Source organism: Lepisosteus platostomus, chromosome 11 (assembly GCF_059453375.1).
Source record: "Lepisosteus platostomus isolate fLepPlt1 chromosome 11, fLepPlt1.hap1, whole genome shotgun sequence".
Taxonomy (NCBI): Eukaryota; Metazoa; Chordata; class Actinopteri; order Semionotiformes; family Lepisosteidae; genus Lepisosteus; species Lepisosteus platostomus.
The window spans coordinates 8,142,432-8,161,464 of record NC_142621.1 but is presented as its reverse complement, the minus strand read 5'-3'; the positions used below and the strand labels follow the sequence as shown (position 1 = coordinate 8,161,464).

The 19,033-nt window shown below is 41.0% G+C and overlaps 1 protein-coding gene and 1 long non-coding RNA gene across 2 annotated transcripts in view; one reads left to right on the top strand and one right to left on the bottom strand.

Moving 5' to 3' along the window:
* The window catches only part of niban1a (niban apoptosis regulator 1a), a 34,170-nt gene that overhangs the window by 12,065 nt on the left and 3,072 nt on the right, over window positions 1–19,033 (top strand). Inside the window, exons 2-13 of the mRNA XM_088598229.1 lie at window positions 7,021–7,151; window positions 7,858–7,989; window positions 8,712–8,826; window positions 10,150–10,314; window positions 11,276–11,391; window positions 14,214–14,318; window positions 14,722–14,884; window positions 15,856–16,043; window positions 16,283–16,429; window positions 17,389–17,499; window positions 18,046–18,153; window positions 18,650–18,761. Coding sequence (XP_088454355.1) covers window positions 7,021–7,151; window positions 7,858–7,989; window positions 8,712–8,826; window positions 10,150–10,314; window positions 11,276–11,391; window positions 14,214–14,318; window positions 14,722–14,884; window positions 15,856–16,043; window positions 16,283–16,429; window positions 17,389–17,499; window positions 18,046–18,153; window positions 18,650–18,761 — 1,593 coding nt within the window. The remainder of the gene's footprint in view (window positions 1–7,020; window positions 7,152–7,857; window positions 7,990–8,711; window positions 8,827–10,149; window positions 10,315–11,275; window positions 11,392–14,213; window positions 14,319–14,721; window positions 14,885–15,855; window positions 16,044–16,282; window positions 16,430–17,388; window positions 17,500–18,045; window positions 18,154–18,649; window positions 18,762–19,033) is intronic.
* On the bottom strand, window positions 1,502–7,037 carry LOC148651914 (uncharacterized). The gene is made up of 2 exons (XR_015925195.1): window positions 6,905–7,037; window positions 1,502–4,223 (listed from the first exon to the last, which is right to left on the bottom strand). It is a non-coding gene; the product is annotated as an uncharacterized LOC148651914 (long non-coding RNA).

Below are 19,033 nucleotides of genomic sequence, written 5' to 3'. Positions count from 1 at the left end.
ATTAAAAATCAGTTTTGGTTATATGTTCAAGACTTCAGCTGCTAAGACAAGTGTTAGTAATTATAATTGGAGTTACAATTCCAGGTTTTAACTGACTTTTCTGATCTTATCCAAGGCAGCGATCAATCAATGGTAACATAATAACAATGCCAAATGTAAAGAGGAAAAAACAAAAGGTAATATCATAATATCATACTGTATACTGTACTTCAATGACTAGTACAGAATAGCAACAAGTCTGCAGTCACTGATTAATAAAAGATACCTCAACTTAAACATATGTCTGTTTTTTCATCGCATGCATATGCATACATCTCAGTCAGGAGATGAGCTCAGTCAATTTGAGGGAAATGCTCAGCAGGAAATATATGGTAATCGTATGCTGAGAATCACAAGGAGTATGTACAACAGTACAGCTCTGAATATGCAAACCCAAAACCCAAAGAACACATGACTGCTTAATGAGCAATCACATTGTTCAAACACCATATCTTTCTTAGTCAAGACATGATTCTTCTTTTATTGCATTTTATGTGAATGAGTCTCAGGAGAAAAACATGCTCTAGCTGTCCTGAATGCAACCTGTCTTTACTACTGTAAATTGTATTTATTGTTATTTAAATAATCCTAAAATATAAACCTCCATTAGGCATCCATGTGCTGAGAGACCCACCTGATCTGATCTCTCACTCCTTTTAATTTCTCCCATCTCTGGAGACATAGCTCAAATACTGCTCTCTCCTGGGTTTTCTACTGCAAAGGAAACCATTGCATTCCTTCACACACATCTGTACGTGCACTCCCCTAAAAAGCCACCAGTCTAGACACTGGACTGCTACAGCAGGATATCCATGCTGCTTAGATGTTCCTGTGTAATGTGTGTGCTCTAGTTATTTGTCTAGTATGTCGTGCATTAGGAAACAACTTTGTTTAGGATGACCTCATTTTACAAGATTATGGAAGGTAATCCATGATATCTTAATATTTTATGAAAATGCCTTTTCCTGTATTTTATGACACTTAATGTGTGGACTATTGCAAGTGCTTTCTCTATTGGAAGTTTTAATACAGCCTTTATACAGTCTTACATTACTTATGTAGATCTAGCTTGAAGCTCATTAACTACAGCACCTTACAAAATTTACCTTCCCTCTGTCGTTTCTCTTTTATAGCCCTTTTCCCCCACTTTGTTACCACATACACTTTTCTACTCTCTCTTTATCTACTCAAACACATCCTGTCATTTGATTTTGGGATAATTATAGCGCAATTATACCATTTAAAATCATTATCTGGTTGGAAAAATGCTTTTGAACTGTCCTTTGTGGCAAGTCGATGCTTAGTACTGGGTCTTGTTGCTGTTCCATGAATTTGCATATGTATCTAGAAATATGAAATATTAAAAAAAAAGTTAGAAATATGAAAACCGAGTATGTGGCATCGTGCTAAGATGTATTGTTTTTAAAATATCATAGACGATTAGAAAAAAAAATACTGGTATAGTTTTAGTCTCATGCCTTAAACTAACTTCTTTATTACTCTAATGATAGATATATACGTTATTGATCCCTTGAGGGAAATTGTAGTGCAACAGCAGCTTATTACAGACAACACAGCAACAGTGTAACAAATGATACAATAATACTAATACAATACATACAATACAATCAGTACAGTGAGAAGTGCACTAAGAAGAGTTACTCACAGTCCAGAACACACAAAGAACAAACCAGAACAGAACAGTACACAAAAAAGTTGTATTGCACAATATAAATATAAATATAAATGTATTGCACAAGTCCCTGGCATATATTGCACAAAAATGGCTGTAAACGGGAAAAAGAAAAAGAATAGATGTATCCGTTGACTGTTCAGTCCAGAAACAGGTCACTGTCAATTTTGCCTCTGCCCAGACGCAAGGTGGATGCGTTGTACAGTCTTATGGCAGAAGGCAAGAATGACCTGTAGCGCTCCCTGTCGCACCATGGATGGATCAGTCTACTGCTGAACGTGCTCTTCATTTCTACAAGCATGTCACAGAGGGGATGGGAGACGTTGTCCATGATAATCAACAATACAGTATCACAGCTTTAAACATTGTTACATGGCTCATGCACTATTAACTATATAAGGTATACCTAAAGCTTTTCCCTCTCTACATCCTGCATAGTTTCACTCAGTCATGGGACCAAATTCCTTTCTGAAAATCCAATGTATCTTTTTTGATAGAGTGAAGAACACGGCATATGGATGTGTTTAGTTTTTAGTTTAGTTCTGCACAGGGATACCTTCGACATGGAGTGTGTATGTTCTCATCAAACTTGCAGGTGGTCTGGTCTCCATATACTTCTCATAGACATGCAGGCTATGTAAGATGATGCCTGTCTCTTTGTCTTGTGCCCATGTGTGTCCTGTGATTGACTGGCGTCCCATCCAGGGTGTAGTCTCAGCTTGTACTCTGTGCTTCCGAGACTTTGACAGGAAAAAGCAAAACATTTCTCAAAATGAATGGAAGTCAACATTATTATTAGATTGATTGCACAAGTAACAGTACCTTTGTTTTTTGCACAGCACTTACTATTAAAAGAAACATACCCACTGTACATGCATACAGTAACTTCAGTACTTCAGTCGTAAATATTGCAGTAACGGATTTCTCTGTTCTGTGCGGTCTAGTTTGAACGTCACAGTAACATTTTATTTTACAAACTACAATTCATGTGGGTGACATTCAGTTGGTAGCTCTTACTGAGATTTTTATAAATAAAAAAATGTCTGATTCTGCTAATAATCACACCATTAATTCTTGCTTATGGTTGTTGAGAATATTATTGTCGTCTTCTTGTAATATGTGTTAAAAAAGTGTTTAATCACGGCTGTGTAGCCCTTATACTGAAGTGTTACCAACATCACAGAATGCGTCTTGGATCAATAGAGTCCCAACCTCTGCACTCCTAAAGACAAACACTTCAGTGCCATGGCTGCCTTCATGCTGCAGGAATGCTGGACAGCACAGGAAATCACATTCTCATCCTAACATTCTTTATCCTGGCGTTCCTGCTTTTTAGCTTATTTATTAGTCTGTGGCACTGAGTGAAAACCTCTGGGGTTTTTCCTCTGACAATCCATTTGTCTATTCCTATTCAGTTGCAATTCTTTTCTGTCTGTCCATTCTACTGATGCTAGCAGCTGCTAGTTTCTTTGTTTTCTGTCGTGCCCTGGAGAAATGTGTAGAACCACGGTATGCATTGGGCATCTTTAGATGCTGTAAAAGTCTTTTGGAACTGCTTTTGTAGGGTTCTAAGAATGTAAATAACATTAAGCAACATATTTCACTTCCAAATGTATGCAAATATGCAGTGAAAATCTGAGTTGGAAGTCTCTGCAGTTCGGTGCAAGCATTTCCAGTATGCAGATGATTGCAGAAGTTTACAATCGAATATGATTTTGTATCTTGTACGTACAGTATATAACCCTATTGTTTATTTGTAGTGTTCAGGTTGAAATGAATGATAATATTTATGTATCATTTACCAAAAAGAGAACAGAGAAGAAAGAGAAGCGAGGAAGCACAAGCTTGAAGGGAATTAGGATAATGTGTCCATCTAAAATCTCCACAGAGATTTGTTTTTGTTTACATGCTATCGCAGTAAAATACCTGTACAGTCTGGACAGTGAGACAGTCAGAGATAAGGTGTTGTTTCTCCTTTGCAGAAATTTAACAGTCGTAATCCAGGCTTGGACCAATTAATTGCATACCCTGATAGAAAACCCAAATCATCAAAAATAGTTAGCAGACGTGGCAGGGAATCTGTATATTTTACACATACATCATCATAGAGTGATTTTGAGTACTGTTAATGTAAATGGACCCAGAGAGATTCAGCAGGAATTTGTCGAAGCAATTTAAAGAAATCAAGTTTCAATATCTTAGGGATATAAACTGAAACAAAAGCCAATTTTTGTTCCTGAAATATTCGTTTTTTTACACATGGCAGTCTCCTTTGTTGATCGCTCTTTGACCCCAGCACAAAAAATCAGAAATGTCTTTGTTTTGTCCTCTGTAGATGAGGAACCTGCTACACTGTAATACTTACCGGTATATCTGCCCACATCGTGTTGTTTCAGATGAGATTCTGGTATCATGGCAACCTGTGTGTTGTTCCTTTTGCTGCAAGACTCTACAGCTAGCGTGTGTGGTAGGAGAAATCAGCCTGCAAGCACTGAAGAACAAAACAGGAACATCGATCAGGGGACTCAGAGTCTGAATCCAACATCTAATAATAATGCTAAGATAGAAATGGAATCCTTAAATATGCTTCCTAACAGGGTCTACCCCCCATGCCAAACAACCCAAAGGAAGATCGGGGATCCCAGCTGTGAATACATCTCATCCCCTTCATCTCCCCATGCTGCTTCCATGACACACCTCCATGAGAGGGGCTGTCCTCTGATAATTCATGTAAAAAAAGATTCGCCTAAAAAGTCCATATCTTTTACAAATAAACTACTATTTGCCTCAATCAAGATCCACCAGTATAACAATAAATAATCCCACTCTGCTACACTCAGAACAAATACAAATATGTCACTTTGAATCAAATAAATGTCAAATGTTAAAGTCCATGAGATGTCAGCTTCCCATGGGGATTACCATATTACAAAAAAACCCATGCATCCTATGCAAATAAAAGTCAGTGTTAACAACGTGGCACAAAAGAAAGTGGCATTTTAGTCTGGTCTGCCACCCTGTACAGACATCCCTATGGGGAAATTACAGCATTGGTTCTGATGAATTTGAAAAGTTCCAATCATTTCCGTTCTCTAGAGCCAAAATATCACTTTGCCTACTCTGTCCTGTCTACGTGTTTGTCCTGTTTTGAATTTCTGTGGCTCTTTTATGGTGGCAAACGAAAAATAATATTTGTCTAAAGCAAATTCTAAAATAAATAAAGCAAGAGAGTATGAATGCATTCCAGCATAGAAAAACAAAATGCTCAGTGCTCCACTGGTGTGGTGGAAAATGTAACATACACACGTGTCCCTGATACATATCTAGAGGCCAATGGCTCAATGCTTTGGCTGTGCTTTCTCCTCTTAGTCCATCACAGACTTTTTTCATTTAATTTTCACTCCAGAAGGAGTAATCCAAACCGCTATATAAACTTGACGATCCTGATTGCACAAATGAATCATTCATGTTTGATCTCGGAAGAAAAATAGTTTTTTGTACCCCTCTTATTTGACAGCTGCACAAGGTGAGAACTGAGTCAGAGGTCATTCTAAGGGACAAAGGCATGAACTTAAGATTCCGCTTCTATTAATTCCTATATCTTAGCTCCTCCAATTCCATCTGCAGTGTTGATTATTCTCTGTTGATGATGGAGTGTTTTCTACCCAATCAGAATCAACTAATTAAGAAACGAAGAAGAAAACACATTTCATTTTCGTTGATAAAAATTAGGTGCCGCAGCTGCAGGTTCAGTCATTTTTATTCTTTGGGATGCAAAAACAGTAGCTGATAGTTATAAGAGGCAACAGGTACAACTCTGTAAGATGAATTGGCTGGGTAAAAAATTCTAGAAAAACTGCTACTCATTTGGAATTGTTGGGCAGGATGTGCCACGTGTTTTCATGAAGATCAAAAGAATACTCTCCCTGCACTTGTCTGCAAAGTACTATACCTCTTCTTGCATCATTGCTGGTTCTATTGATGCGTACTCTTCAAGACCAACATGTTACCAGAGAGTAACAGTAACCATGCTGTCTACATTTAATACAGAAGAGATGTTTCTGCCAACTTAATGGAAGAACTATAGCTAAGCGACACTAATCTATATACAGTAGCTGTATGACACAATAATACAGAGAAAAGCATAGCCTTGGAGATTGCCATAGACACTGGTCAGTTTTATGTGTTAGGCATTAATATATTATTTAACACTCTGCCAGGATTAAAAGGCAAACCCACTGGGGACCACAAACAGTAATGTGATCTGCAAACTCATCACAAAGTGCAGTGTAATCTAGAATCTGAAATAAGACTTGAGTTCATTAGCCAAAAAGGCACGGTTCCATATTCTGCATTCTCCTTGGTAACACTGTTATTTCCAGGGAAAATAAATGAGAATGAGAGAAAAAGTATGGAAATTTGTGACCAGTTCCAAGTAAACAGTTGCTAATGCTGAACTAAATTTGGAAGGAAAAATGCAATGTGGAGAAAATAATCGGTTGGAGGCTAGACATATTATTTTGGCTGCATGCTGGGATCGTCAGTTCCAGCTGAACCTGCTAGAAAGTCAGCTGCAGCAGTCGATATGAACTTGTGTCTTTTCGTGCATGCTATGACCTGATGCCACCGAAATTCAAATACATTTTATGTTGCCTCCCTTTGAAAATTTTAAGTATGCATCCTACTGCCTACGATTTGCGTTATAATAATCATTCTCCACTGAAAGGCGTTAAAATGCACCAACCTTAAAATTAAACTAAAATTCCCCCCAAATCATCCTCTGAGTCTTTAATACCTCTCGGTATATTGAGCTCTTCCCTTCTGCTTTCCTGAGGATTTTCTGAAATAGGATTTCTTTCCACTATAACGATGTCAGTCCCAAATCACAGACGTACCGTGTATTGGAAGCACTTTATTAAGCAGTGTAAAAACAAACCTTCCGTACACAGCGAAGGTCAAGAATACCTGGACTTTTTCCAAACCCAGCCAAGCTCATAAGCATATATATTGTGTCCAGAAACTAAACAAGTCAGGTTTGTATAGTAACATTAACAATGACAGGCAAAGGAAGGCGTTGTAAAGCAAGCGTGAGTCATAAACAGTGTCAAGCTGAAAAATGACACATGGAAAAAATGAAAAGTGCACCAACAACTTAGGGGGGCAAGACACTACCTTTCAATTTTAGAGTTGTTTTCGTTATGAAACAATTTACCAACTTCAGCATTGGCCACCCTTCCTCCAGAAAAAAAAAAGAAATAAAAATGATATTCATTTGGATTGTGTTCCAGGCCGGGCTGAAGCAGAGCTGAAGAATTTCAGCCCTCACTACAAACGCCAATATGCCATAGCCTTTTTCTCTGAGATTCACGATGAGGTGGAGCAGCACAAGCCGGTTCAGACACAGCTCCTGAAACAAAGGGTAAGTTGCAGCAGAGGCTTTCCCAGTGCTGTAAAGAGTCCTGTATGAAATAAATATGGAAAATAAGAATAATTCATTATACTTATATAGCACTTTTCTGGACACTCCACTCAGAGCGCTTTACAGGTAATGGGGACTCCCCTCCACCACCGCCAATGTGCAGCATCTACCTGGATGATGCGACGGCAGCCATAGTGCGCCAGTACTCTCCCCACACACCAGCTCTCAGTGGGGAGGAGAACAGAGTGATGAAGCCAGTTCAGAGATGGGGACTATTAGGAGGCCATGATTGGTAAAGGCCAATGGGAACTTTGGCCAGGACACCGGGGTTACACCCCTACTCTTTCGAGAAACAGGGATTTGTAATGACCACAGAGAGTCAGGACCTCAGTATAAAATCTCATCCGAAGGACAGTGCCTTTTTACAGTGTACTGTCCCCATCACTATACTGGGGCATTAGGACCCACAAAGACCACCTGTTGGCCCCATTAACATCTCTTCCACCAGCAACCTTAATTTTTCCCAGGAGGTCTCCCATCCAGGTACTGGCCAGGCTCACACCTGCTGAGCTTCAGTGGGGCTGCCAGTTGTGAGTTGCAGGGTGATATGGCTGCTGGCGAAAATAATAATAAACTCAGGGACTGAGTGAACGGCTCTCCTGATATGTCAAAGCAGTGTGACTTACGCTCCCGTTTTTCTCTGCAGGATGCCCTGGAGCCCGGGAAGGTCCTGTATGAAGAGAATATACTGCATTACAGCGATGAAGTGAAAAAGTGGAAGGAAAGGTTCGTGGTGGTGCGGGCGAACTACAGTTTGGAATGCCACGACAGCTATGAGGTGGGTGGAGCGGTTGGCATTTTAAGCCGCAAGGGGCCAGTGTCGTTTTTCCAGTGGGAGGGCCCCATTTCCCAACCAGCCATGTTGGAAAGATTGAAGAGGAAGGCAAACAATCACCGAGGAGGGCACTAGAACAGCATCCATTTCAAACAGAGACGTGTGCCCTGTGTGCCCTGTTGCCCAGACTGTGCTGGCTTGGGTCTGGGCTGTATCAGCAGAGTGTGACTGGACATCCCTGAGCGACAGTATGGCCTGGGTGTGCTTCAGATGTCCAGGGTATTGTTAGAGACCCCTGTGGCTTGCAGATATAATTGAGGCTGTGGTATCACAAGTGATGACCATATCTGATCTCCCTTGCCTTGGCTCTCCCATTGCTGCTGTGGGCTTATAGAATGAATACCAAGGCCTCACAGTGCCATTATTGATAGATGGCTTGCATGTTGCTTTTATATTTGCAGTGACACTGTCACCCAAGTGACGTGGGGTGTTCTATGCATTGCATAATCAACTGAAAGACACATTATTTCCTCTTCTTCTTATTTTAAAAACCTGTGGAAGACTATAGCAGCGAGCCGAGATTAAAAAAAATTGGTGTGTCCAACTGTCCGCGGCGCGGGCTGAAAAGTTTTTTAAATATAAGTAAAGGACAATGACAACAGTGTGTCTTCTACAAGCCAGCTTCAGATCGAAAACCACGATTTCTTTTCTTTTCCCCGTTCAAGACCTTCGTGAAAGGAGTTGAGCCCAGGCTCAGGCTGCTCCCAACAGGAGGAACTGTGGTGACATCGCTGGATAAGTACAACACACTGGTAGACAGGTCCTTCCCCGACCCCAATAGTGAGTGTCAAACCTGCCAGTGACTTGTGAGTAGCACAGCTCAGTGGTCTGTGGAATGGAAAGTCAAATTACCTGCTGCCAAGCTCAACCTACTTTGCTTTTTTAAAATTCAGCTTGAGGACTAGTGTCCTGTAAGGTGGCACGGAACAGAATGCCTTTGAATTCCTAGAGTTTGGGCTTTTGAAATGAAGAGGTGTCTGATAGCAATTCTTATTCTTTAAGCGAGGTTCATAGACACCTATACATTTATTTGGTGCTGCATTTCAGATCACACCCAGAGGCTGACTTCAGTAGGTATCTGCTGAAAGCACTTGCTGGGTCAAATCTGTGTGTAGTTCTACAACAACAGAAGCAGAAGGGGTGCCAGCAGTCTGCAATCATGTGCTTATTTTGCTTGTTGAAAGCTTTAATTTGCCACCTCCACAGCCAGAGTGAATGGAAAACAACTTTCAGTAGCTCTCAGTCTGTACCTGATGACTCTTACCCATTTATATCTGGAGCAAGGGGAGGAGAACTGCAGCAGGCAGACTGTTAGACTGGCTGATCTTTAAGGGAGAGGTTTTCGTGACAGTCAAATGCCAAACCCAACACAATAACATGAATTGCCCTAAACTCCCACATCCAATTCACCAGTGGAGTTTGCTACTCTGAAATGTTCTAAAATAATTTTGGATAGTTAATAATCGTGGCATCTCTGCTTGAATCCCCTGGAAAAAAAGGCGGTAACTAGGATGTTTTTTGGATGTCTTTCGGAAATAAAACAAAACCAATAAGGAAGCACTGCGGTGTTCTATACACTACAAAATCAACTGAAAGATTATTTCCTTTCCTTTTTATATTAGAATCTGCAAGCATTTTATCCATTTAAAGCAATTTTTGGAAAACCCATATGGAATACCAAATTGCAGTTCAGCCCCAGTCACTCCTACCTTCCAACAAAAACTAAAAAGAATCAAGCATACACCCTCTGACACAAGTTTACAAAGCGAGGGACTTTAGTTTTCCTTATAACTCTGAAAAGAAACATGGTTTGGTTGTAGTTCTCTGTGGCTGGCCAGCTGTTTATGGACACCACCACTTGCACTGCCACTACAGGATACAGGTGGCTGATGGGATACATGGTTTTGGACCTTCACTCTCCAGAAGGAATGATCTGTTGTTGTTTTTTTAAATAGATGAGTTGCTAAAGTGTTCTTTCTCCACCTTCTCCAGCTAAAATATGTAGTGTATTATCATCTGATTACCACACTATTAGCAGGTACGTTTTTATTAAGCAGACTGACTCAAAATGACTTCAATTCAAGGCTGTGTTTTCTCCTGCAGGTATGAGTGAAGAGGCTTCTCCTCCCCTGGTCACTATGCCTGACCAGTTTCCTGTTTACTTGCACCTGCCTTACCGAAAAGACTGGTACTTCTGCTTCCACAGCGAAGACGTCCAGAAACACTTCATCTCCATTCTGGAAGACTGTATCAGACATCAGAACCAAGGTATTTCAGGGACTGGAAGTGAATCAGGACTTGGGTTGGGTCAAAGTCAGAGAAATAAACCAACACACAAATAAGAAAAACGAAAAAGAAGGTGTTAGCTACAGCCCTCATCGTGCAGTATGGGTGAAATCAGTTTGCATATGCATGGCAGGCGTTAGACCATAGAACACTGAGGTTTCACACCCTCATAATTATAAAACCAGGTGCTCTAAAACAATGAGCAAAGAACGTGTGGAACTTGATCACCATGCTTCTTGGTATTTTTCAATCTGCTTTATGATACTCTAATAATAACCAGTAGCAAGAGACCTGCTTCCTGTGTGGAAATGACTTCATCCTTTTCTTGTCAGTTAGTGGTTAGCAGTTTCATTAACATGTGACTGCAAGAGAAGCAAAAAAAGGCCATTTATTTTTACATTGATTGCAACTGATGATTTTTTTCTTTTGCTTCCCAAAAGATTGGCAAATATTGCCCTCAAAAGAGGAAGGTGGCACTTTTTTTTGTTCAAAAACTGAAAAACCACAGATTCAAATTGTATGTAATTGTGAAATAATCCAACACAAACAGATTTCAGAATGTGGAAAATGTTTCAGTTTTCAGTTTAATCAATGTCAATGAGTCCTGTTAACCCACCCTTTTGCTTAACACAATGAATGGGGTTACCCTTGACTGCCTAAGACTCATTCTTTGCAATGTACTGCTACAACAATGATTGAATATTGCCAGAAATATTAAATCCACAAGCTGGGTAATTGTGGGTGATATAATGACCACAATTTTCACTAATTCCACACATCATAACAGAATAAAATACTGTAATAAGTACCATTCACTGTTACTATTCAGAAAAGTCTATAATACTCTCGTGTTTGAGAATTTGAGACCTAACGTCACAATAAGCTCAGTGTGCCGCAGGAGATAAAACACTTCCTCTCAAGTGGGCTGTGTTTCTCCTTCCAGACTTTCTCAAGAAGACAACATGTGATGTGCAGGCTTTCCTAAAGGCAGTGCAGTTCTACAGACAGGAGAAGAACCACTATGAGTCATGGGACATGTTAATAGGAAGTGATGCGAAGGTAGGTTATTTGTGGACAATCGATGTCATTTCGGTTTTTGAGTTCTTGACCAAAAAACAACAATGACCGAGGCAAACGTTCAGAAGTGTGATGGGAGTTGGCATACACACTTTAAGAATTAGGAATGAGACATAAGAATTACCGTCTTTCGGATGAGACATTAAACCGAGGTCCTGACTCTCAGTGGTCATTAAAGATCCTCTGGAATTTCTCGACAAGAGTAGGGAGTTATCCCGGTGTTCGGGCCAAATTTCCCCCCTCAGCCTTTATCGTGGCCTCCAAAGTATCCCCATGTATGATTGGCTTGCACTTGCCCTGCGATGGACTGGTCCATGGTATAGCCTGCTTTGCGCTCATTGCTTGCCGGGTAGGCTTCCCGCGACACTGTATGGTATAAAGCAGTTTGGGAAATGACATGACGTTTGAATTAGAAGAATTAGAGTTTTTAATTGGGGGCACAAACTAAATATATTCTCTTACACCCCCGCAACAGTGCAAGGACAAAGCTTAGCGTCTGAATGGGGCCCTTTATTTCACAAGATCTCTGTACATTGCAGTAACATAATAGTAAGTGTTCCAAAGTAGTCAGTTGCTGAATAACATGAATGGTGCATTTTGAAATGCCAGATCAGGGCTCCAAAACAATCAAATTCATCATATATCATTGGCATCGCCACAGGTATAATAATTCCGAAAACGATTATTCCTGCAGCTTTGTCATTTTGTAAACAGGATCCATCATAACATTGTGAGAGAAAGCATACTTCCACGCACTTAATGATAGAGACATACCGTTCACTTCCTGTGACAGGAAGAATATTTGGGATTCTGTCCGATCTAAAAATATTTCATTTATACAGTGGTTAGCCACAATAAAAAAACAGGTGTTTCTTTCTGTTACTTATAAAGTAGACACTTTTTTCTCTAAATGACTCACATCCATGCATCTGGGCATTTAAAATTATGTCAAATAACTCGGGAGAGTGTAAAAAATTAAACACTTGTAAGTTCTCTGGAATTTGGTGTGCTTATCCCCACAGTTCTTTTCTGTTGTTGAGCTAATCTTGTTTGGAGGAAATTCCCTCACCATACAGGAAATTGCTTAAAACAACTTTTGTTGATGTTCACACTTCAGCACAGAACACCGTGACGAGAGAGCCTTGTAGTCATTTGCTTTGCAGATTCTGTACTGTGCATCAGTCTACACTTTTCAGTTCTGTGTAGATCTGTTAACCACACAATCATACAATATTATACAAGTTATTCAAGTTAAGAGCATTTTATCACATATTTTCTGGCAATATAATTGCATTTGTAAGATATGGGGGACCACATTCATTTTGAAAAATGAAACTCTTTTCAGTTAAAAAAAATATACGCTGTCACAGAATCTACTTGACTTTTAGATTTCCTGAGTTATTCTATTTTGATGCGTTTTCTAAACCGTTGAAGATCTCAATCTCAAGAACAACACATCTGAAAACAATCTCAGAGTCCCCCCCTACAGTTTGGTTTATGGTGGGCTGTACGTTTTGCAATAAAAAAAACTTTAACTCGCCTCTAAACAACTATAATCCAAACTTAAACATTGAAATGAAAATTTAGATGATGTGGACTCTTTAGACCATAATCCTGTCACAGCAATAATTTATTACATGCTGAAAAAAAGAAGAGAGAAAAAAAAACAACGTTTCGGCCGTGGAGCCTTCTTCAGGTGTCACACAGGTGTCACACCTGAAGAAGGCTCCACGGCCAAAACGTTGTGTTTTTTCTCTCTTCTTTTTTTCAGCATGGAATAAACCTATTACTTGTTCCTTGACAGCCTACACATGCTGACGCAGCTACCCACCTGAAATAATTTATTACGCTGAGCTTCATTCACTAAATCGTGTTTTAAGGTTTTCAAGCTGGTTCCTTTGCACAAAACGTTCCATTAGAATCTTTTTCTGTGTTAAAAGGGACATCAGTATTTGTCTGCTTGACTTCAGTCTGTTTTTCAAATGCACTGCCTTGAAATGTTGGCCTCACTTCAAAATTATGTTTTCATGTAGCTCTAGACAATAATAAGAGAAGCAGGCAATACAATGCGCTGTGAAATTTAGTTTAGCTGGCTGTGGAAATGATAATCATAACATCACAGTATTAATAACAAGGTTGTGCTGTGAGCTTATGCTACATTGCTCACTATTAGATAGCCATCAGTGTGGGGTGTCGGATAGGGCACTGGACTCGTTTGGGGTTCAGTTGCTGGGTGGAACACTGACGCTGTACTATGGAACAAGACAGACCCCTCCGATTGCGCCAGGAACAGGCCCAGCTGTCTAAACAAGAAGCCAGTACAAATATGAAATGCCTTAGACGTCAGCCAAAATAATTAACACTAATTTCTGTATTATCACCTCACGTCAGAAAAAAAAATACGCAGTAAACTGTAAAAGTGAAATAAAAGCCAAAACAAACTTCAGTTTCCTGTAGAATATAGGAACATTTATCTTGCTTCTATACTGTGTACTGTATTAAGTCACCACTAAAATATCAGTTGTACAATGTGACGTAGCACAGTAGTAAACCACATATAGTGAAAACATGTACAATATTCAAATTCTTATGCAGGTGTGGGGAGGCAGCATGTCATGAGCAGGAACTGTCAGGTCTTTTACTCTGTGTTACATCGGGCTCTGTGACACTCAGGTGTTTTTTGCTCTCCTGCCTGGAAACGTGGGGACAGATGTACCAGAGCCCGATGTGGCTTCTCTCAGCTTGTGAAAAGGCCGGCTGTGCTGTCTGTCCCTCAGAGCCCCCCTGTTCCCTGTGTGTGGCAGGTGCTGAGTAACCTGGTGATGGAGGATCTGCTGCCCTCGCTGCAGACCGAGCTGGTGCCCCGACTGAAAGGGAAGAAGAACGAGCGGAAGAGAGTCTGGTTCGCTGTACGTGGGCTTCGTACTGTACAGATCTCAACGAGCAACTGTTATTTTTAAACCGGCCACCAGGGGGCTCATCTGCATTGACTTGTAATACATCCCCCAGTGAGCATAGGCAGTAGATGCAGATCACTCAAATGTGCTTCTATGAAAGCCAAATTAAACAAAAACGTTTTTTAATATCACAATCTAGCAATATTATTCAATGGTACACTACATACCTTTTTTAAAATATTTTACTGGGAGAAGTGCAAAGCAAGGAATGAAAGTTTTATATGACTGGTGACTTGCATATACAGTGTCCATTGGGGTTTCATACATTTAAGTAAAATAATGATTCTGGCATCTGGCCATATTCAACATTACTCATGTAAGAACTTAGCTCTCCCTCTTCCACTTCCTGCTCCAGACTGTGGAATCCGCCTACACCCTGGTCCAGGAGCAGGTGGCTGAGGGGTTGAACGCTTTGAAGGAAGAATGCAAGGAGACAGCCAAACAGCAGGAGGCCCGTATTCGCTCAGACATGGACCAGATTGTCAATTCTAAGAACTTCCTGGCTGGAAAGCTGAAAGGTACATGCCGCGCTGCATGTGACAGGAGTGTTTTCCCCTAAGGATGCCTGTAGCTCCAAGCTAGCAGTCTCATGAATGGCTGTGAACCCAACATGTGACCTGCCCTAGAGAAGGGAGTGTTGTCTGGTGCTTGAGAGAACACCCAGATGGGTCTGCAGACATGACGACTGCTTTACTGGTGGCACTTTTAGAAGAGAAGCTATCCCTTTCGTTCGTGATTCAGTGTTAGCACCAGACGTCATACAGGGCACACTGAGATGGAAGCATGCTGGGAAGTAAGGGATTTCAGCAGATTTTTCCAGAAGATGGCATCATACGTCATCCGGAGTGTTCCATGAATAATCAGGGAGCACTCAAGGAATTAAGAATTTGGAAACAATTGAAATAAAAAAAAAATCCTCATCATATTTTTTCAGTGCCTAACCTTGGAGACTTTTAAAATGAAAAATAAGCAGGAACATTAACATTGGTTTGTTAAATCACTCTTCACAGTGTTCTAAATCAACCATCCAATTCAGAGTTACAGGGGAGCTGGAGTCTATCCAGGGCACAAAGTGGGACACACCCTAGACAGGATGCCAGTTCACAGCAGGGCAGAGACACACACACGCAAACACTCACAGCAGGGCCAGAAACTGGAGCACCAGGGGGAAACCCACACAAACATGGGGAGAACTTACAAACTCCTCGCAGGCAGATAGCAGCCCAGGCCCGGAATTGAATGCAGGGCTCCAGCACTGTAACCACTGTGCCAACGTGTCGCCCACTGTTATAAGCCTTTGTTGTTTAAAAAAAAAAGTTGTTTAAAAAAAAGGAGTATGGGCTGCTTGAAGTGGTGTACCAAAGCAAAGCACAGTTAAGCCCTTTGAAATGCAAGTATAGAGGTGAGGAACATGGCAGGTTGTCGCACTGTTGTTTGAATTAGGCATGGCCACGGCCTGTCTGTAGTGACCTGTTCCACTGCACCCCAGCCACAGTGTCGGAGCCCACAGTGAAGTGCTGCCTGGAGAGTGTCCAGCCCTACCTGGCCTCCATCCTGGAGGAGCTCATGGTGCCCATCAGCTCCGGATTCCAGGACGTTCGGGTCCTGGTGGAGAACGAGATTGACCAACTGGGCAAGGACTACCAGGAGAGCAACAGCACTGAAGAGCTGAAACAGGTGAGACTGGACCTCATGCAACATCAGGCTCCCAACTTCCCGAAACACAGCAGTACACAGCTGCTTCTGAGGCAGGTTGGTTGAGCATCTGCCCCTGCGTCTCCTGAAACTACTAGTGCGGTCAGCGGGGGGGGGGGTGTCCGGGAGGGATATTTTGAGCAGGCTCAGAAGGATGCTAGTGTTGCTGGCAGAAGAGATCGGAGAGTGCTGGACAGCTCACCCCACCCTCTCCTCCACAGGCCCTGGGAAGCCTGGGACAAGTGAAGATGAGAGACTGCTACCAGCAGGTGGAGGTCCTCCGGGAGCAGCTCAAGGAACTCAGAAACCGCTTCAAGTACTCCAACACCACCCGCCTGGTCCACAGTACACAGAGCTACATGCAACAGGTGGGGCCTTCCTGCAGACGTTTGATTGCTGCATTGAATACATCTCCTCTTGGAATTTTCAGTTTGGTAGAAAGATAGGGACATTAAGGTTTACATGCCATGGCTTGGATATTCATGCACTGCATGGATAATGTATTCAATTCAAGAAGGTAGCTGCGTCAGCATGCGTAGGCTGCAAAGGAACAGGTAAAGGTTTATTCCATGCCAAAAAGAGAAGAAAGGAAAAGACTCAACGTTTCGGCTGTTGAGCCTTCTTCAAAATGTTGAGTCTCTCTTTCTTTGAGCATAGAATAAAGCTTTACCTGTTTCTAATGTATGCAATGTCATTATTTTTAATTCAATAGATCCACATACATGGGTCTGTTGTCATTTTTCTATTTCCTTCTTTTCATTTATTTTTTCCCCCGAAAGCACCTACCTCAAACCTACGAATTAACACTAAGAATCTGGTGAAGTATAGCATTATTAGCTAGATTATAGGTGCACCACGATACACCATGTTTCAGAAACATCAGATGTCTCAAAACATTTAACGTTCTCAATCTCTGCTGCCCCCTTGTGGTCATTGGAGTTTTAAAGGGAATTTGTTTTAGTTTAATGATGAGATAAGATCACTTTATTAGCTCTATACAATTTCTTGCATTAGGAATTTGTCTTTTCGCATACCCCAGCTTGCTGTCCATGAGACACACAGACAGGGAGAGAAGCTTGGGGTCAGAGCGCAGGGTCAGCCATTGTACAGCGCCCCTGGAGCAGTTGGGGTTAAGGGCCTTGCTCAGGGGCCCAACGGAGTAGGATTCCTCTGCCGGCCGTGGGATTTGAACCAGCAACCTTCCAGTAACAGGCGCAGATCCTTAGCCACACAGCCACCACCCTTTAGTGACACTAAACACTTACAATTTAACAAGGTTGTTAAAGATTAGTGTTTTCTTCTTCTGTATTTGAATTCTTCTCTTTAGCTGATGGATAATGTGGTGTACACCTTTGAAATGCTGCTTTTCACTGCCCTGAAAGATAACCCTGCCAATGTCCCATCTGCCATTGAGAAGGCCAAGCAGAGGGTTCTAAAGGTAAGCAGCCCCTTCTATACAGATCAGCCTCTTAAGAGAATTGGGAAAATTCTCATTTCCACTTAATCACGTAAATGACAAGAAACAAAAGCCCAATGACATAAAGGTGCTATGGCCTATCTATGGTCTGAACACAGTATTTTATAAAACGTGACAACAGATATGCACACAGAAAATGGCACAGTAAAGAGTATCTACCTCACCACAAAATGTCCACATTACCTTAAGGGTTCCCCGGTATCCTTCAAATCACTGAATATAATCTAACGTGTTTTAGCTGTACAAATATCTGATACTATTAAAATAACAAATGTAAAAAAAATGATGACATCAAAAACAAACTCAATTTCACGATAATGTGTATGTCAATAATGTCATTTTAGTAGGGTTTACAGTGTCAATAAAGCAGAGCTCTTTTAAAATGAAACATGAGTCATTTTCCCTTTGCTAAGAATGTGATTTCAGACGAAGCAGGCTTAATGGTTGATAGTTATCCATCCTGCACATCTGAATTCTCTTCCATCTCCCCTGCTCTCTGTCTGACAGCAATACGACTACGACAGCAGCACCATCAGGAAGAAGATCTTCCAGGAGGCTCTGGTGGAAATCACATTGCCTACAATACGGAAGACTCTGGCTCCCAGCTGCAAACCAGTAAGTGATCCATTATTCACTTTCCTGTCCACTACCCACAATCAAACAGGCTTCCACAGAATCACATTTTCAGTCAATCTGAAGGCTGATCAAGTAATTCCACTTTGAAGGCAAGGTGCTGGCCATACTTCTCATTGAAGCAAACATATCATCATAGTTCCAACTAAAACAAACACCTTCCTCCAACAGGTGCAGTTTATTTTTTACTTGAACAGCTCTATGCATAAGACAAGGGCTTTTGAAGATTTATTCTGTCATTTAAATTCCTTTTGACAGGCATAATAATATACATCATACTGTAGATGTAATGCAAGATAAAGTCAAGAAGCTGCCCTCAGTGGGCCAAAAGACAACCCTGGCCACACAAATACATAGACATACAGTATCTTGAATTACAGTGATATGGAAACTCTGTCATGACTAAAAGAAACATCAAACAAATAACTACAACTATGTTTCTATATTTTACACAAATCTGTTTTGTATTGATTTTTAGGAGCTTCAGAAATTTGACCAGTACATCTTTGCTGATTATGCTAACTTTGTACAAGTGGAAAATGTCTATGAAGAAATCCTGTTGGAGGTCCTAGAGAGAGAAGTCAGCAAAGGTGAGCTGTCTGCTAATGTCATCCCATACAGGGCCTGAAAAGAGCTGCTTTAAGCCCTTTAAAAAGCTTTCACATTGCTTTGGCATTTTTCCAGAACTTACTTTCCCAAAAATGTGTAGAACCATTGATGTAATTGTTACAGAACACAGAGGAGCACAGAGGTGAATGTTTAACAAAAGGTGGATTCCTAAATTATTCAATCAATGGAATCTCCGTGCATAGAACCACTAAATAACTGTTTTCCTTTTTACCTGCATTATTGGAATAGAACA